At 40.6% G+C, this 21,345-nt stretch overlaps 1 protein-coding gene across 9 annotated transcripts in view; it reads left to right on the top strand.

The window, feature by feature from the left end:
- LOC120523992 (stAR-related lipid transfer protein 13-like) overlaps positions 1-21,345 on the top strand; it is a 546,464-nt gene that overhangs the window by 491,674 nt on the left and 33,445 nt on the right. For all 9 annotated transcript variants that reach the window (XM_039745760.1, XM_039745759.1, XM_039745763.1 and 6 more), the window contains 2 exons: positions 7,873-7,936; positions 13,719-15,118. In XM_039745760.1, coding sequence (XP_039601694.1) covers positions 7,873-7,936; positions 13,719-15,118 — 1,464 coding nt within the window. The remainder of the gene's footprint in view (positions 1-7,872; positions 7,937-13,718; positions 15,119-21,345) is intronic.

The following is a 21,345-nucleotide window of genomic DNA, read 5'->3' as shown; positions in this document are numbered from 1 at the left end:
ATATGACATTTTGTTATGGAATTCATAAGATCAGTGTTAATTTTTGTGATGCGCCATCTTTTGGATTGGTAGAGACAAAGGAACCAGACGGACACACAGACACTTATTGTTTTATTAAAGTGGATTTTATTAAATCTTTTTTCCTTTTTGTTTAGTTACTCAAATTGTAAATGAGGGAGGTGACAGAGAGGAAACTTAGTGTAAATAAAAGATGGCAGGTCATACATTTTCAGCTCACTACTGAAAATATAGGTGTGATGTGGGCAGTAGACATTTACTGAATTGTTAAAACTGAGGTCCATTAATTGCATATAAATTAATTAAATTTTTTAAAAAGTTTTTTATCTATAAGAATATCAGTTAAAATGAATGGATTGTTTATTTAGTCTTTTATAAATACTCATCAAGCATAGTGGACCTCAGATTAATGGAAATACTCTAATCGGTAAGACAGTAAATATTTTAGTCTCATGTCATGATTTTTACTCCATTAAATAATAATTAATTTTTCTTTTACATATTTATAGAATTTCGTAATTTTGACTCCAATAAATAATAATTTTTCTTTTGTACATTTACAGATTTTACTAATATTATGACCGCAACTAGGGCTAGGCACTGAAGGCGCCAGGGGGGCTTGGCACCCCTAGTAACTAAATAAAAAGCAAGAATGCAAATACTCATCCATTCTTTGAACCCACTTAGTTTAACAAAGCATCTATGGAGCCTGAGTTATGTCAGCATCATTGGGGACAAAGCAGGAACTAATGCTTGATGAGGCACCAGTCAATCTTGAGACACACTTGCAAATTCATGTATGCTATGCACACACCTACTATGGGCCCGTTTAGAGTCACCAGTTAACAAAGCAAACTGGGCCTTGGGATATGGAGGGGCGGGGGGACTTTGAAATACGGAGAGCATGCAAATTTAATACAGGTGGTGTAATGGCTGGAATTCAAACCCAGGTCGCTAAAACCATGAAGGAGCTTCATGCTGCCTCTAGACAGATACATGAGGCCTTATCTTATATATAAACGTCTACATGTGAAAGTGTGTGTGTCTGTCCAGCCCGGAAGTGAGAGGTGGAGATGGGGTAAGGGCTCCACCTCCCAGGATACACAAGCGAGGCGAGCACGTCGGCAAAGCGAAACATCCGAAGAGAGAGTCACTCGCTTAGCCACTAATACAGAAGCGAAGCGAGCACATTGGCAAAACAGTATCCCTTTTACTTTTCCTCCCGCCGCTAATACACAAGTGAGGCAGGCACGCCGGCAAAAGGAAACCTCCAAAGAAAGACAGTCACTTAGCCGCTAATGCACCAATGATGCGACTACGTCAGCAACGCAAAACCTCCTAGGATAGAGAAGCCCAGAGTAGTTCCTTTTAATTACCTGACATCTCTACAATTTAATGTTTTTTTCTGACGATTTCAGTAGTTTCTAGGACCCCGTGCTTTTTGCAGCATGGACTTATACAGCTAGTATGAAAATAATTGCTCAGGTCTTTCAGTGACTCATGGCAAGTATTTGTGGGGGTAAATGTTTTGAGAAGCAGAGCATATTATATGAGGTATATATAAAAATAAACACTCTCCTTTACTGAGAGGGTGATGATCGTACAGACTGTTTGACCACTTGGTTGTCATCGACATTGTCATTTCTTAATGATGCAGACTGCACCATATGCAGTCTCAATATGATTCAGATTGTTGTTTCTCCTGCCACTTTATGAGTATGCAGTGTTTTTACTCATCCAACAATTCAGGAATCCATTTTCTAATCCGCTGCTCCAGTATAGGGTCACAGGGAGCTGGAGCTTATCCTTGACGCGAGGTGGCAAAGTGACCACAGTCAGGGTGCTGGTACATCACAGAACACATTCACTCACACAGCCGCACTCACTTACACACTCACTAATTATCCTAACATGCACATGCTTAGGATTCAGAGGAGAAGGCCCACTCAGACATGTAAATTCCACACTGGTCATCTCCAGATCTAGGACTTGAACCCAGTTCTCTGGAGATATCTGGAATTTTTCTATTTTATGGTAAGGTACCCTGCAGCATCAATTGACTCTGACTCCTTTTTCTAATTTGGCAGTCGACTGTAATCACTGCCAGTTTCCCAATGTCTGTCTTTTTACCTGTTTATGCCTCTCTGTTCAAAAATACACAGCTTCTCCTTTATTTCCTGTTGCTTTCTGTTTTATAAATACACTCCTATTGTGTCAAAGAAGCCCTTTCTCTAAGATTCTGGATCATAAGTCATTCTCAGCCTTTGATGGCTCAAGACTTTGATTGCTCCTCTGGCCTCAGTGCTGTCAGTGCGCTGTAACAGATGTGAAGCCAGCAGCCATTGCCTGTCACTGCGCTCTACCTGTTGTGTGAAGAGCTGGAACACTTTGCACTTATCTGTTTTGTTCAAAGCCTGCTGGTTACCCAGGGACATTTCCCATTTTCAAAGGGCCTTTGTTGCACAACATTCCCATGCTGAGTTTAAAGCTGCAAGTAACTAAAGACTTTCACAGCATTAGAGTTAAAGAAACAAAAAGGGATTTTTAGTGGAGGCTGGAAATTTGCTGTTTTAACTTGGGATTCCAGTGGCTTTAATTCTGTAGTGCTTGTTCTCAGAGTCTTTCATTTTTTTGTCATGTAGATGGCCAAAGGACCTTTTAGAGACTAGTCAACCTTTCATCAGTCATTGTTTTATAGAGTGCCACTAAGAGCCTGCACCATTATTAAGCCACAGAACAAGTTTTCAGTATCACAAATTAAAGAATCAAACGGTACAGCATTTCAATTGATGTTATGGTGGCTCAGTGGTTAGCACTGCTGCCTCACAGCTCTGAGTCCCAGCCTGTGTGGAGCTTGCACATTCTCTCCAGGCCTTTGTTGGTTTTACTTTGGGTAGACTAATGCTCCCTTTGACATCCCAAAGATGTCTAAATTAGATTACTGTATGTACTGTATGTGTGTGTTGGCATGTCTTTGAGTGCTCTAGGAAGGACTGGCACTCCATCCAGTGTGGGTTCTCGCTTTGTCCCCAGTGCTCCTCGGTTTGGCTATCTATGACCGTGAAAATCCATCCATCCATTTTTTAACCCACTTCAGGGTGACACTGAGTTGAAGCCCATCACAAAAGCACTGTGCACAAGGTGAGGTGCCAACCAAAACACAGAACACACTCGAACACACAGCCACACTCACTAACACCAGTCCAGTTTAGAGTTACAATTCCTTTAACACACAGTGTATTACACAGCAGTTGTCAAAAGATGAACTGCAAATCGAGAAGAATTATGGTGTGCAATTACAAAACAGGATGTATTGCAATTTGCTAATCAGAGGAGCTGTGCAGATTAAGCATGACTACACAATATCTTAACATACAAGCAAATGTCAAGTAATGATCTTGTTTTGTTGTTGTTGTGTGGTACGTTTCATTGTGTGCACTGTAGTACAGTACATGCAGAAATATAGCACTGAGTGCAAGGTAGGAACCCTGGATGTGAAAACCAACCATGGCAGGCGACACTTCTGGACCAGTACAGACTTCTCAGTCCATAGAAAATCCAAGCCCCTGGAGGAGGCCTGTATGAACAAGATAGAAAGTGCAACTTCTCCATGAAAGTATCCTTACCACATATCTAATCAAAAGACGGGCAGTGTGGCATAGAGGCTTTAGCATTGGACTTTACACCATAACGTGTCTGGTTTAGCCCCCACTTCTGATTTGCTGTAAGCCCCTGAGCTTAGCCTGCCTATGAGCTACATGTAAAAAAATAAATGTAATTATTTGTACTGTACGTGTAAATTTAAATATGGAATTATAATCATCTGGGCTGTCGCCCTGCCCAGGGTTGTTTCCTGCCTTACACCCCGTGTTAGCTTTGATTGGCTCCAGCAGACCCCCGTGACCCTGTAGTTAGGATATAGCGGGTTGGATAATGGATAGATGGATGGATTATAATCATCAAATCACCTATCATAAAAGCATATATTCATCTGTCCCTTTTCTGAAGTCACTTATTCAGGGTCTGCAATTGACCGGCACCCTGTTTAGTGTTTGTTCCTGCCTTATGCCCTATGCTAGCTGGGATAGGCTCCAGGACCCTCTGCGGACCTCTTCGGGACTAAGCGGGTTAGAAAATGACTGACTGGCCTATTCAAGGTCACAAGGCTAGTAGTGGCCAACCCCAGAACAAGGACAGGGTCACAGTTCTCCTCAGGGCACGCTCACATATAGCTGCCTACACGCACTCACTCACTCTCGCGCACATTTGGATGCATAGGTTTAGGATATGAAAGGAAACCAAAGCAGCCTGAGAAAACACGCACAAATACAGGCAGAAGTGCAAACTCTAGACAGACAGTATCTAATCCGTGAATCAAAGCCAGGTCTATGAAGCTTTGACGCAGCAGCACTAGGCACTGTGCCACTGTCTATCCATTCATTTGGAAGCTATATCCATTTATAGGATAGAGGGGACCAAACCTATCCTGGCAATAATGGGAGCCACTGAAAATCGAATGGGACTCCCGACTCATTACAGATCCACCCACACTGACTTAACCAGTATGTAAGTCATTAAGATGTGGAAAGAAAACTGAAGGACTTGGAGAAAATCTCATGCAGAAACAGGGAGAAGATATACACTCTGTGTAGACAGTGACTAGGCCAGGAGTCTGAAGCTGTGAGGCAGTCCTACTAACCTTCATACCAGCAAGCCGCTGTTTATGGTAAAGAAATGGACGAGTGAGGAGTTGGCCCTCAACCTGCTGTGGATGTTCTTTTTGAGTTAACTGGTTCTCCTGTTTTCCTCCCACATCATAATGATTTTTGCATTGTGTTAGTAGGCAACTCTGAATTAACTCACCCAATACTCCTCATATAGGCTCCAGCCCTGTGACCGTGAACTGGATGGTCAAAAACATAAATGTAATGGCCCCTCATATGGATCACTCTGAACTGTGCTGGCTTCAGGCTGCTATTATTTAGTTATTTTGCAAAACAATGTTTTAAATTATAGTCCAAAGATATCAGTTCATTTCCTGCAACTGGCTCATTGTGTGACCCTGTGCAGATCACTTAAGTTGACTGTACTCCAATTTTGAAAAATACATATAAGTCATTCAGATCTGAAGTTTCCCAGCACAATGGCATCAACCAGATATGCAGTATTAATAATAGTGTATACCATGTTAGTGTTCTCCTTTTCATGGCAACCAAAAACAATTTTGTCAGACATTCATTGCTTAATCCATTTAGGCAAGTGTCTGTGATGCCTGGATGCCCATAGCCATGGACATTCCCCTCTTTTCCGGGACATTGACAGTCATGAACTGAGGATGGACCAGGGCAAGTGAGCAGTCAAGCAAGATGCTATAATCAAAAGAATAATTCCTTGCTCCATAAACTTGTGCCAAAAAAAAAACAAAAACAAGTGTCCTTTTGTGTTCCATAAATACTAGAAAATCCAAATAAATAAAAAGTTAAAAACGTAAACATGGAGAGGTAAAAAAATGTTAACATGTTTTCCATTCTGTCTCTCAGTCCCCAGCAGAACACTGGAATCTCAAAACTGCAGTCCAACATATCCCAGTCCACCATGCAGACCTGAAGTATCAGTGGCTTCTCCCCTTCTCGATCCTCACCACCACATGGAACCTCCACACAGCCCTTGGTCCTGCTCTCTGTGATTAGTCAGCTCTTCCCTTTGCTCTCTTTATGATTCCTCCATCCAGCGATAGCTGGATTGCTAAGACTCCTCTACCTTCTAGCACTAACTCAATTCCTTTGATACTACTTAACTCCCAAGTGGTGCCTACTGATTAACTGCTGCTGCTGCTTCACATTAATAATCAGTTAAACTTGGGCAGACATTTATATACTACACGCACACCAGCACAAGTTGAAACAACAGTTTGTGCTAAAAACTATTAAAACCGCTAATAAACACCATAACCTCAGACTCGTCTTACCACAGTGGCATGGTATAATGGCAATGGCATTGAAATTTAAACCACAAGGTTCCCCTTTCTGCCCACACCATTGACTTGCTTTGTGACTGAAGCAAAACGTGTAACTTGCCTGATTTTCAAACATGACCTTATAAGTTACTGTCGATAAAGGCGTCAGTCTGATTTATGATTACAATGATCTGTACAATCTTAATATTCTAATCCTTTGTGAAGACAATCAATGACCTAGTGCTATGTAGCCAAGACAGCATTAAGACAGACCCCATTGGCGATTCTAAATTGTCCTGTGCTTGGTGTGTGGGTGTGTCTGTGTGTGTCCTGCGGTGGGTTGGTTCCTGCCTTGTGCCCTGTTTTGGCTGGGATTGGCTCCAGCAGACCCCCATGACCCTGTGTTCGGATTCAGCGGGTTGGAAAATGGGTGGATGGATTATGTGGTTTGATCAGAATCCTACACTAAGTATGGGTGGAGGCTAAACTGGCAGCCATGTGCCTTACGGTCTAATGCACCTAGCCTCATGACTCATAATGAGATGAACGTTCTACAATTAATCCGGTCCACATATTCTGTTACTTGTTCAATTGCTCTTGATGAGTTTAATGACCTGACCAGAGCCATACTCACACACTTACTCATATGGGGCTAAAGTTTGAAGCCAGCTCTATGACTCTGGACTGAGCCTGGCATGCACATCCATACAGTCACTCTTAGAATTTGAAATCAGGAGTATTGAGTTCAGCTGCAGTGGTGTGAATGTCTCTATGAGTTTAGAGTATGCCCCACAGCTACACCTGACATTATATAGTTTCATACATAATCCATCAGTTTTCTAAACCTGTTTATTCCTTATCTACATTGCTATGAATGGCAGTATGCTCTGTCAGTATCAGCTGCAAAGCAGGAGCAGGAGCCACTCCTGGGTAGGATGCCAAGCACTTTGAATGGCACTGTCTCACACATTCCCAGATCCATTCCTTCTCATCCTCTGCCTTCAGACCCTCTTACTCAATGTCCTCCTGAACAGCTGTATGGAATGCGGAGCTCCGAGCCGTTTGCTGGATTCCTTCGGAGCCTCCTGCGCTTCATCACATGTTCATTTGTAATGAGGAGTTTCAAATGCCGATGCTGATTGTTGTATAGGCAGGCTCCCACAATTTGGGTAGCTGTTTTGTTTTGCCAAGCAAATAAGCCGTAATTAAGGTCTAGTGCAATGCTTTTGCTTTTCTCCTTCCCGCCTTCCTTTGCGTTTTTTTTTTTTTTCATTTTGTTTTAGAGAATTCCAGTCTGTTCTTGTTTGGATATTTCTAACATTATTAGATTTGCTAAGTACATTCATTTACTTGGCAAGAAGGAGTCAACTTTAATCAGTCTGCAACAATTACGTTAACTGCATGTTTTCATTTAAGTAGAGCCATACACCCGAAATTGGAAACGTGTTACTTAAATAAGGATTATGTCAACTTGAGGTTAAATTGTTTTAAATGACATCAAAGAAAGTGAGATGATTAGCGCACTTGCCTTTTGGGGGGTCTTTTAAAAGCAGATTGGCAAAACTATTGGCTGACAATGGAGAGATCCAGTATACACACCTTTAGTAATTCTCAATTGAACAGAGTGATTAAGCAAGCCCCGACGTATTGGATGCAAACAACCACAAGGTTTGCATCAGCCTATTTTACACCAATTACCTGAGCTTACTGGGAATTTGGTATCAGGAATGTGCAGGTATCTTGAATTAAGCAGGGCTTGTGCTTACAGTAAGCAAGGAGCAGCAAATCTTTGACTGGAACATCAGGCTGTGCGTGAATGAGACAGCCTCTAGTTGTGTGGTGAATGCTTCTCAGCGAGGCGAAGTAATGAACCAACTCTGCGTTGTCTTTATTTCCAGGCGACTGAACACGTTGAATAAGTGTGCCTCTATGAAACTTGACGTGAACCTACCAAGGAAAAAAGTAAGTGCAATGAATTGGGGATGAGGTGGTTGGGGTGTGGGCCAGTAATGCATGGAAAGTGGAGAGAGATAGGTATGGGGGAGTGATGTGATGGGCAGGTAGGACTGCATGAACAAACCCAGTAAGATGGCTGTGTGCTTGACATGCCTGGTAACAATGGAGGGTGAGCAGCTTTCCTTGTGAGTTAACAAGTTAAGTTTCAGGATAAATGTGGGGGACAAACCACCCCTTCATGTTTAAGACGTTTGAATTTACTGCTTAGGCTGCATTGTGCTGTGATCCGAAATGAGACAGAGCTGGAAATGCAATAAAGTATGGGATGGGTGGATGTTTATTAGGTATGCTTGCTCATATTGTATAAGAGTTTGATGTGTAATGTATTATTTGTGTAGTTTACAATTTGTCTGCGAAGAGTAAGAATAAAACTAGCATAACATTCCCAAACCCACATAATTCAGTTTTGCATGTGCAGGAGCACCTCTGTTGGACGCAAGGCAGGCAGCAATGTTGTAAAGGGCAGCAGTCCACTACAGGGTGCACTCATGCCCACCTACAATCATTGCTATACTGGAGCTAGCTTAGCGTCGCCAATTAACCTAACCTGGACATGTTTGCTGATGTGAGAGGAAAACTGGACTGCACAGAGGAAAATTCACACAGACATGTGTATAACATGCTACTAGTACAAAATAAAAATATGTCTTGGCTGTGAGTGAGGTTTATTTTATTTTTTAATATATATTTTAGCAGCCTTAACAGAGGTGCAGTGTTGCCTCATGAATCCTGGGTTTGAATCCTGCACCTGGTTTACTATACAGGTGTGTACAGAGTTTGCACATTCTTCTCATGTCTTCTGTGTACTCTTGTTTTCCTCCTACATCCCAAAGAGGTGTGTTAGGTTAACTGACATCTTTAAACTGGCTTTGTGTAAGTGTGCCCTGAAATAAATTTGTTTGCTTTAAGGATGGAAAAATGGTGCTTGGGTAAACTCTGAATTGAATTACTTTGGATGTGGGAATGTCATATCAGGAATATTTTAGCTTACAAATTTACATTTTGAAACGCACCATCCAGTCAATGATTTCATTATTGTAATTGGTATTGTTCACAAGCCAGATAAAATATCAATGAATATTTGTTGAATGACATGGTAATGCATACATGGAAGTTTGGTTGGTGATTGTAAACGGGCTCATCAGGAGTGGATCTGGGTGGAAGTGTGGCCTGTAGAGTTGATGCCAGCTGTTAATATCAAATGTCTATTTCAACAGGATAACTTGGGTAGCACGGTGGTGTAGTGTTTAGCACTGCTGTATCACAATTTCAGTGTCAAGTTGGCTCCTTCTCCCTATATCCATGTGGTATTTCAGCTTCTTCCCATATCGTAAAGATGTGTGTGATAGGTAGGGGTGTCATAAAACAATGATGTGTACATCAATTATCAATCAGCACTCTGATTCAGCAATATTAAGGCATTGTTATGTTCAAATTTTATTCCTTTGCATTCACAAATTTCTATTCAGTTCATCAGTTGTTTGTAGAACTTAGTGAGCACAAGGGGAAAACATAATGTAATGTCCTGTAATCGACTTCTGTTATCCTTCACCTCTCTTGCCTGTTAATGTTAAGTAAAGATATTGGAGACTTTTGGGGATGGGAAACCGAGTGATGTGTGGTGTTTATGTGGATTCCATCAATACATTGACAAAATAAAAAGTACATACAAGGTGAGCAAAACTGAAGTGCCTTACTTTGGTAACGCAGTCATCCTCCTTGCATTCTCTATTTTTCTTTGTTCTGTTCTTCATGTTTTATTGTAATTAATGTGAAGTTATGTTAATGTCTACTAAAGAACACTCTTTTTTCATTCATAAAGGTATTACTTTAGACAGAGGTAAAGGGCTGATCTTAATGCTTGTCCTGCTTAATTATTTAAAGTCTATCATTTTCATTATGATTTGGTGGAATTTCAGTTTTGTACAATTATTTGTGAGCATATAGCCTAGTTAATAAGTTCCAGAACAGGCTGCATCCAGCCTTTTCATTTGAAAATTGCAGATAAAAATGTATATATTGAGAACATTTCCTGTTTGTCAATGCATGAAAAAGACATCATTGTCAAGCGTAATGAAAGTTTAGCTGGAGCCGTTAAATTGAAAGAGTGTGAGTGTGTCTTCAGACAGACAGGTCATTTTTTAAGATTAATTGATATTTTGTGCTGGATGTAGCACTGTCAAGGATTGAAAATGCTTGAAAATTAAATACTCTGTTAAAGATGGCATCATGGCTGTCTCTGTATTAGCCAGGATCAGTTTATTTCAGTACATTTAGACTTTACTTGTTTTCCATGCCCACATGAATTTTTCTTTTACACTCCCTCATCCTTTAAGTTATTTAGTAAGTTTAGACTGACCCCGTTAGTGTGCCCTGTTTCAAACTGATGTCCCACCTTAAGGCTATTGCAGCCTTAAGTTAAGTGCTTCCTCTTCCTAACCCTTCAATGAAAAAGTGGGATCAGAATTGGAATTGATTTCTACGGTGTCTTCTGTAGGTTCTATCGAATACCAATAAGGCATCCACTGAGATCTGTAGATCTGTAGTATCTTTTGTTACCATTTGCATCAGTGAATTGAACATCCACTTGTGAAATTGAGTGTGTTTTTTTTTAGAAGTGATGTTTTGGCCTTAGCAACAAGGCCTCTCAAGGCCTCTAAAGACACTGAAACATTAAAAGTTTAAAATCAATGCCTCCTAAGTGAGCTATTCATTCATTCCTTGATTTTCTAGCTCATTTCTAAGGCAGTAGTCCATTTTACAATTATTTTTTCCTTCTTAAAATGAATCAGAATAATAATCCTGTCAACTATCCTCTAACCCACTTAATCCAGTTCTCTTCCCCAGTACTTCCATTCCCATCACTCTTTGGCCCACATATCCCTTGTCTGTCATCAGCACATGCCTATACAACTTCAACATACAGTACTTTCCGATACTTATTTAAAAATCTCTTCCATTTTTGTTGTACTTCTGATTGTCTTATTTCTTTTCCTGTCATTTTTTGTAACTCCACACATCCATCTCAAGATTTTCACTTCTGCCACATCTAACTTCTCTTGTTCTCCCTTTACTGGTCATGTCTCGGCTCCATACATCATTGCTGGTCTTACCACTGTCTTAAAAACCTTACCTTTAATCTTCACCTCCTTTCTTCACTCACACAATACTCCTAATATCTTCTTCCAGTTGTTCCATCCACACTTCATTCTGTGGGTTATCTCTGCATCTAGTTTTCCATCTCAGGCTACTACTGATCCTAGATATTTAAACATATCCGCTCTTTTCAATAGCACCCCATGCAGGTGAACTTCTGAATCCTGACCATCATTAAACTTCATGTATTCTGTCCCATTCATATTTATCTTCAATCCTATACCTTCCAAAGCCCTTCTCCATTATACCAACTTCCCCTTCAGATCCCCTCTTCTGGTGCTACAAAACACAATCTCATCACCAAAAGGCATGCACCGGGGGATTGGTCTTCTATCCCATGATTCAATCATCCATAACCAGATCAATGCGGTAAGGACTTAAAGAAGTTCCCTGGTGCAGACCTCCTCTAACTTAGGAATCTTGTCTTTTACCCCTCCACTGCTTTTAACCTGAGTCTTCACTCCCTCATCCATATCCTGGACAATCCTCACATACTTCTCTGGGGTACTCATTTCTCTCTCATGCACCTCCAGACCTCTTGACGTGACACTCTATCATAAGTCTTCACCAAAACAATAAACACCATGTGCAAGCCTTTCTGTTTTTGTCGACGCTTTGCTATGAGCTGCCCCAGTTCAAAGACTGCATCAGTTGTTCCTCTCTCTTGGCATAAAACCAAACTGCTCCTCACCTATGGTGGTCTCTTCCCTAAGCCTTCTCTCTATAACCATTTCCCAAATTCCTATTGTTTGTGACATCTGCTTTATCCCTCTATAGTATCCATAATCCTGAATATCACCCTCCTGCTTGTAACTTTAACGTTGTGAAAGTCACTACTGCCCTAAATGTTAACACATGGTGAGTTTTGAAGTCGAGTTTCTGGCTCCCTGTTGCTGACATGAGAGAGTAACTGTGTTGATGAAATGAAGCATGCTTTCGCTGTGCCGTCTTTAACACTGAATAATGAACTTTTGGTTAGGGCAATGGGGCTGTGTAGACCTGTCTGAGGAGCTTTTATGCCTTAGGTATTACATATAAATGAAGAACATGAAGATACATTTCTCAACAAGCTGAGTGTCTTGTCCAGGACAAGCTGCCAAGGTTACAGCCATCACCTGGAGTCATCTGGAATCTTAATCACCTTGGAAATAAGAGTGTGGTCAGATTTAATCATTAGATGGAGAAGTGAAACAGGCAGACAGACTCTGTTTTATTAACTATTAAATCATCAGCTTGTCCACACTGGGCTAAAGAAAGGTGCCAAGTGAAGCAAGCAAAATAAGCAAGATTTATAAGTCCTCATAATTTAGGGTGGGGGTTGAATAGGGATCTGGTTAAAAAAAATAGCTTTGTATATCTGTGCGGGGAGCAAAATATCGCTTTCATTTTACAGCTTGATAGTTATCCTTTACATTACTGAGTTTCCAGTTACTGACACCTTGTGTGGGCTTTGCACCAAATGCTGCCAGGATAGGCACTGGCTTCTTGTGACTCTGAATTAGATAAGCAAGTTAGAATATAGACAAATGCGTGAATGGATAGACAGATGGATGGATAGGTTTTCACCTCCCCAGGACAGGCTAACAAGATTAATAATGGAACTACTTCATTATGAGGATGTAAGGAAAGCTGATCACACTAAATGGTAACTGGGAGGAGAGACAAATAGCCATTCCAGTTACTTGTAATTTACCATTGAGGTGTGTGGTGTTGGTTATTATGATGTTATTATTCACATGTGTTAATCCATAACATGCGTTATGGATGCTGAGAACTTGTCAAAACAGACAAAGCACTGAGCAGGCCTATTCTGTATACTGTGTGTGATGTATAGTGCTGTGATCAAAGAAAAATATACATAAGAACAGAATTTTGACCATTTAGTCCACCATGCTTGCATGGTTAGCTAATGGCTAAGACGTTGTTGTATCTTATTTAGATACGTTTTATAAATTGTCAAGGATTCCATTTCAGCTACATGACTCGGAGGATTTCATTAAAGAAAGTGCACTTAGGTGGACATTAGATGTTAATCTTAAACTTGAACGATGGCATGGTGATGCAGTGGGTAGTGTGGCTGCCTCTCATCTTCAGAGACTCAGGTTCTTTGTGTGCCAAATCTGTATCCCAGAAACACGCAGGTTATGTTAACTGGCATCTCTGAACTGGCCCTGTGTGTAACAGTGTGTGTGTGTGTGTGTGCATGAGTGAGACCTGCAATGAACTTGTGTCATCTCCAAGGTTACTGCCTGCCTTAAAGTCGATGCTGCCAAGATAAGCTGCAGCACCCCACTTTACTAAACTGGATTAAGTTGGCACGAATATGTTATGTTATGTTATGAGTAAGCCTGGTTGTGCCCCGTGAAGGAAAAAAACTCCTTTCTGTATTTTCTTAAAAAAGTCAATTAAAAGATGCTTTTTGGAATTCTGCATTTTAGTAAAAAATTACAAGATTTTATTCAAATTGTGCACTTTCTGAGTAAGGCTGTCTCAATAAAGTATCTTTCAGATAATATTTGCCTTCTAAATTATGATTAATTCTACAGTTCCTGTGCCTCTTTTTTTCTTTTAGAGTGAAGACTCAGATGAAGAAGACTTGTTTGCAATCAGTGACAAATGGACCTTCCAGAGGAGCAGCAGGAGGTGGTCCCGGCTGGAGGACATTGACTCCTTTCTATGCCGGTCGGACAGTCAGGGACCCAAGGGGATCATGACCCTGAAGAACACGACCAGCAGTGAGAGTGTGCTGACAGACTTGAGTGAGCCGGAGGTTTGTTCTCTCCATAGTGAGAGTAGTGGGGGCAGTGACAGCAGAAGTCTAGCAGGCACAGCGAACTCAACCACAGAAGGATCAGACAGTGCAAGACAGAACTATGCAGAAACCACAAACATGCCTGACTCCACCTTAGTCATAGGCTCCTTACCACAACCACCCAAAGATATCTCAAACTGCACTCATGCACTCAAGAATGAGCGGAGAACCAGGGCCAAGGACTTTTTAAGGCGAATGGAAAATCTGAGAGGCAAAGGCACTTCCGGGAAAGCAAAGTGTTCTGGGAAACCAGACCTGAGCATGATCAGTGGGCCAGTCCTTCAACGGGAGCCTGAATCCCTAAAAACTATGCACTGTGTGGATATAATTAATGGTGATCTGGATGTCCTACCAATGGATGCATCGCATCCTGGATTTCCTTTGCAGTCGAGTAGTGAAAGCAGCCAGTCAGAAACGAGTGGCAGTGCAGTGAGCACACCAAACCTGAAGGAACGCAAAGCTCACAGGGCTGCCCATAAACGTAGTGGCATGTACCTGGAAGACATGGACATTTTCTCAGGGGCCCACTTGCGAAAAGTGACTGAGCAGAATCGACGTAACGAGTTCCGCTCCCATGAGAGCCTGGTTGTGCACATACCCAAGGACCATAAGCCAGGTACCTTTCCCAAAGCGTTGTCCATAGAAAGCCTATCGCCGATGGACTGTGGCTCATCTGTGACTTGGCGCGCCAGTAGTGTTTGCATAGAGCGGCCAAGGTGTCTACCACATTCCAAAGAGCTTCGACCCACCACCCAGTGCTGTGCGAGGGGCAGCAGGATTAGCATTTATGACAATGTGCCAGGCTCCCATTTATATGCCAGCACAGGTGATCTGATGGACCTAGAGAAAGAGGATCTGTTCCCTCATTTAGATGACATTTTACAACATGTGAATGGACTCAAACAGATTGTGGATCACTGGTCAAAAAATGTTTTCCCTGATTTACAGCCTGATGGAATGATTCGTGGAGAGTCGGGGTCCCTGGCTTTTCAGTCGTCTAGCCAAATTACACTTGACTTTGAAGGGAATTCTGTTCTGGAAGGTCAGACGACGCCTAGTGACAGGTACAAAGATGGGGTGTCCCTTAATGAATCTGAGACCGTGGGAATGAGAGAAAGGAGGGACTCAGGAGTGGGAGCATCACTTACCCGACCCAACAGGTTTGTCAGAGTACAAGTGTGAGTGTTGAAATAGTAGGCTCTAGAGTTGTTGTGCAAAACTTAAAAGTGTGGCATGTTTTTATTTAATTATTTGAAGAATGAGTGAGACTAAATAGGACGAGTCATAAAGGAGTGCAGCGTGCCATTTGTTAGTTTGACAAAAATGTAATTTCAAAAAACATCCTGTAATGAAGTGTGAATGACTCATCATTTATTTACTGTGGTGTAATAAGCTTGAATGTTCACTGCTTTGTGCCTTTTTATTGCATAACAATGTCCTGAGTGAAACCAGAGTGTGTATATTCCTGTATGTCTCCTAAATAGATGCTTGGCCATTTGTTTTTTCCTTGGAATGCACCTTGTGCTTCATGACACTGGGTACAAATCTCAGGCTTGGTCACATTTTTCCCTTGGGTACTCCAGTTTTTTGCCCACATATGAAAGACATGCATGCTGGGACGACTGGCAACTGTAAATTGGCCCGCTGGATGTGTTCAAGACTTGGCTTGGAACCTTTCATCTAAGTTGTCTGCAAGGGCCCCAAACTGGACAAAATGAGTTCAAAATATTAGATCAAGGGCATACATTATATTTGTTTAAGGGAGGCAGTGGGTTTTTTTGACTAAAACATTCGGATTCAAACACCAAGGTTGCCTGCTTAGTTCCTCCTGTCATTTGCCGTGTGACCCCGAGCAGGTTCCAACTATGAAAGATATTTGTAAAATGGTGACCTTGTTTAAAGACATCAACCAAATGTAAAATAATGTAAAGTGGCAGGTTTGGCAGATAGATCTAATTAGATACTTTATTCAATGATATTCTCTAGTATGCTTATATACGGGATTGAGATCATCCATTTTACAAAGGTAGTGGCCTGCCCGTAATCCTGAGTACCTATTTACAGGGGTAGTGTATGAAATGCTAGAAATCTATTTTTTTTATAGTCATTTTTATCCTGCACTCCCCACATGACTAAACCTTAGACATTTTAAAGCATGGCTTTCAAATTCAACATTGAATTAAACTAATTGGTTCCCTGTCTCCATTTATGAGCAGTTTTCTTGCTGTATGTGTTATTGATTCTCACTAATGGCTATGTCACATTAAGTGACTTTTCAGTCATAGCCTTCATTTCCGTAATCTTAGCAAGGCAGAGGCATTCAGCAGTGCACTTCCATGAAAACAGTCAGCTAATGTGCCATACCCAGTGACTTAGTCCAACTAGTTCACAGCTGAAATCAAACATGTTTGTCTTTAGCTGCAGGGGGAGGCGGCTGGGTGAGCATTAGAGCTGACAACCAGTGGATGCTCATCTGGAAGTACAATGCATATAATTTAGTGATGTTGATTAAGGAATACTGTTGTTATGGACCTCGGAAACAGAAGGGGAGTTTGTCTGCCTGATGTCTCAGGTTTTATGTATTATGACAGAATGGAAACAAAAAGAAAAAAGGGCTGACATTGTGGCTAAACACGTCATACCTGATCAGCACCAGCTCCATTAGGAAGCACATTATTGGCTATCACAAAAATGGGCAAGTAAGACTGCATAAGACTGAGATTGTGACTGAACTATCATACTGAGCTGCAGCTATCAACAGTTTTTAAAGTGCCATCTCCATCAGGCTGCACAATGTTGATCATAACAACAAAGGGCAAGCACGAATGTGTTGGAAGGGTGGCACCCAGTCGATAAATGTTACATGGGTTGTGATTTTTAGTCGTTTAAATTGACATGGTCCAGCAACTGCAGCCAGCAATTCTGACATACCACATGACTAGAAATCGGCTTTAGGAAACTGACTCTAGCCGTGTGGCATTCTACTAGATGACGCTGTATATCTCTCTACACTAATACTGTATATGGATATTTGTTTTTTTATCTTTTCCATTCTTTCTTACCCATGTCACAGTAGCTTTAAAATGGATGGTGTAAAGTAGCCCATTTCTCCAACCCACATCTTTGGTGGGCCGTACAGCATTCACATCCAGGAGCTCCAGTGCACAGCACGTTCAACCTAGCATAATGAATATGGATTATGGTGCACTGCAAACATCTGGACAAACAAGGGAAACTCAGAAAGTGGAAGGTGGCTGTATAATAGCTTCCATATGTACAGCTAATGAGTAGTTCATTATGAGGTTGTAGAAATCAAATGGATGATTGCTGTGTACAGACAGGAAAATCAATAAACTGAACAGCAGTTCATCAGGAAAAACGTATATGTGGCTAATTGAATGGAAGGTTTGAGGGCTGTGCCTTATATTGTTTGGGCAGAGTTGGTAGAAATGGTAGTACCTTCTGAAACCAGCTGTCTGCTAGTGTGGTGCCAAGGAATCAATGTGATATTGAATCATACAGATCATAAGTAGGAGAATCTGTGTCATCCCTTTAAGAGATCTTGCAAAAAAAGTGGTTGTGGTAGACCCCTTTTATAACATGCTCTCTGCCAGACACTGAAAGTGCCATGTTTCACTCGAGACACAGCATTTAGTTCAATCAGAATTGGCTCCTCCTGTATAACAAGAGACATGACAGGGAGAACACATACAACCACTACTATTCTGAAGCTGCCAGCTGACTGTAAGTGGCCGCAAAGGCATACATTGCAAAATACATTACAACCTGAAAATGTTACAGTTTTTTATTTGAAAATTAAACTGAATGACATCACATGATAATCGATTAATTGATATCCATCTTGGTATCAACGAGTTCATTGTATCAACTGACTAAGCTGAAGAAAACAAGTTTTTAAGGCAGCTGTCAAATTAGCCAAGAAATAAAATTAAAATAAGTATATATTCAAACATATTTGAATTGGGTTAACAATTCTGGGTATTACATGTATGTTTGTATGTGTATTTCATTTACTTGACTACATCATTAATATAATATAATATAATATAATATAATATAATATAATATAAGGCAGTAGTGACAACAATTATAAGAACAACACCACGTCATCTAAGCAGGAAAGAAATCGTAGTATTACTCAGGCAACTATTATGTATATGTGAGAACTACTTAAATCCCATGCAATTGCACCCTATTAAAAGGAAGGATCTGTGCAGCTGTCTTCTGACAACTGAGTAAGCAAATACTTGTTAGAATAGCAAGCCATAAAATCAACCAGAAATCCTTAAATCCTTATGAACTATGCATGTTGGCACCAGGCTTTACTAAATCGTTATTAATATTTTTACTGCAAATCGTGAACTTGTGTAATGGTAAGTGAATACAGCAGCCTTCAGACTGCTTGTAAACACAGCCCTTCACTAACAACGGGATTCTCTATGCATACATAGTGACATGATCAAAAAGAAAATACAACAGACAAAATTGCCCCACACTTAATGCATTCATTGTTATAATCATTTTGAGGCCGGAAGAGCTGAGAGGTAACTGTCCATCTCTGTTTTATATAAACTGAGAATCTGTATCTGTTCATGTCTCACAACTGAAGTCACTGAATGTACGAAGTGATGCATTGTAACAAGCTTTAAGTATTTATCCTCATTTTAATTTTATTTAGTGGAAGTTTCTGTTTGTCAAATGACTTTGAGTGTTTATTGTTTGATAACTTAGTAGCTTTCTTGTTCAGGGAAAGAAATGTAAAGTAAATAACAAGAGGCGTAGGACGTAATTAAGTAAAAAATTAAATGAAGTAGCAGACAATGCTGTCACAAAGTACACACAGTTTGAGGACCACTTTGGCAAGTTTGAAGTGCTGGATGCCATTTGAGTGTTGCAGAAAGACATCAAGGAATAACTGATGGGATTTCACTAAATCGGGTTATTTTTTTCTCCTTTACATATGCTGCACAAGTGTAATAAAAGTGGCTTGAATATTTTTTAATTATGCCTCATTGTTTAGGCATTTTTTTTAGACATCAAGCCATCAGCCATGTATGATGGAGACTCATTGTGTGACACACTATGTTGACTGGGGCAGCTACATTTACATTGCTGTCACTGAAAAGGTTGGTTTAAAGTGGATATTTAATGTGATAAAGTAAATTAAAGAGTTAATTTCCATTAGCATTAATGACATCTTTGCATAAAACAATCAAAGATCTCAGGCTTAGTGGTAAATGATACAATATGAAATTTAAAGAACGATGATTGACTGTCCCCTCCAAGCTGCTTAGAAAAAAAAGACTGTAGACTTGAAAGAAAAGCAATGCAAAAAGAGTGTGGCTTCTTTGAAGAAAGGAATACATTTGTCTGCCCAAAAATGTCTTAGAATAAGAAACGACCAATCACTTGTTTGTTTCTCTTTCTACAAAAGAGTATAAGTAAAGTTTGGTTTCTTGGAGGTGAAGGAGACATTAGCTGCTTTCATTGTTTGCAGGATCCTTCGCTCCACGCTACTTGGAAATATAAAAAGGTAACTGTCTGCATTAGACTGCATGCAAGAAATGTGGTGTTTTAGAAGACAGGAACACGCTGGCTGCTTAGACTTTTATTTGGGAATTTGAATGTGGATGTGCATTCATTTGTTGAATGTGTTCATTGTGCCTGAGATGAGAAGTTCCACTTTCATTTACTAGGGTTGCTATGGAAATCATGTTTCATGTGGCTAGCACTTGTTTGTGATGAATGTAAAGGTATCACGGTGTTCCACTTATAGGTTGAAGGGAATTAAATAATTGGAATGAAGTAAGTGCGTCTGAAGATATATGAGCATGATTCACCCAACAGATCATTGAAGCATTTAGACGTATCATTCACATATCCCAACTAAAATACCTAGTGAGCCTAAATTAACTATCTTCTGGGTATCTTCTGAATCACGCTCAGATATCTTCTTTTTTCCTTTGGGGGTTATTCTCATACACCTGAGACTGCATAAATCAAGTGTGGGTATGATTTGGCTGTAATATTTATAGCTTTTATGCAAAGAACAGTTTAAAATCTCACAGGTTATTTTTGATGACCATGTAAATGAAAATTAGACATTACCATGTTAATAGAAGGTGTAGTTACGCTGACATCAGATTAACAATTCAATACCATCACATAACAAAAATCAATGAAAAGGTCATCATACTGTATTTGTAAATAATTATTACTTATCTCCATTCATGTATGTTTTGATATTATTAAATCAATCTGCAGAATTAAATAAATGCAGTTTGTGCAATTTTTAAATGTAATTTAAAATCCTTGTTCTGTTACACCCACCACCTACATGTCCTCTTTCACCACATCCATAAACCTCCTCCTACACCTTCCTCTTTTTCTCTTGCCAGGCAGCTCTATCGGTAGCATCCTTCTCCCAATATACCCATCATCTCTCCTCTGCACATGTCCAAACCAATACAATCTCGCCTATCTGACTTTGTCTCCCAACTGTCCAACCTGAGCTGACCCTCTAATGTACTCATTTCTAATCCTATCCATCTTCATCACACCCAATGCAAATCTTAGCATCTTTAACTCTGCTACCTCAAGTTCTGTCTCCTGTTTTTTGGTCAGTGTCACTGTCTCCAGCCTATATAACATAGCTGGTCTCACTACCGTCCTGCAGACCTTCCCTTTCTCTCTTGCTGATATCCATCTGTCACAAATTACTCCTAACACTCTTCTCCACCCATTTCACCCTGCCTGGACTCTCTTTTGCACCTCTCTCCCACAATCCACATTACTCTGTACTGCTGATCCCAACTATTTAAACTCATCCACCTTTGCCAACTCTACTCCCTGCATCCTCACCTTTCCACTGACCTCCCTCTCATTCACACACATGTATTCTGTCTTGGTCCTACTGACCTTCATTCTTCTCCTCTCTAAAGCATATCTCCAACTCTCCAGGGTCTAATCAACCTGCTCCCTACTCTTGCTACAGATCACAATGTCATCACCAAACATCATAGTCCATGGAGGCTCCTGTCTAATCACATCTGTCAACCTGTCCATCACCATTGCAAATAAGAAAGGACTTGGAGCCGATCTCTGATGTAATCCCACCTCCAACTTAAATGCAACTGTCACTCCTACCACAGACCTCAACACTGTCACACTTCCCTTGTACATATCCTGTACAACTCATACGTACTTCTCTGCCATTCCCGACTTCCTCTCACAATACCACAACTCCTCCCAAAGCACCCTGCCATATGCTTTCTCCATGTCCACAAAGTGCAATGCAATGCAACTTTATACTTCTTTATCAACACCCTCAGAGAAAACATTGCATCTGTGGTGCTTTTTCCTGACA

This window comes from Polypterus senegalus, chromosome 2 (genome assembly GCF_016835505.1).
Source record: "Polypterus senegalus isolate Bchr_013 chromosome 2, ASM1683550v1, whole genome shotgun sequence".
NCBI lineage: Eukaryota > Metazoa > Chordata > Cladistia > Polypteriformes > Polypteridae > Polypterus > Polypterus senegalus.
Note: the sequence above shows the minus strand (reverse complement) of the source record. Positions and strands in the feature narration are given on the sequence as shown.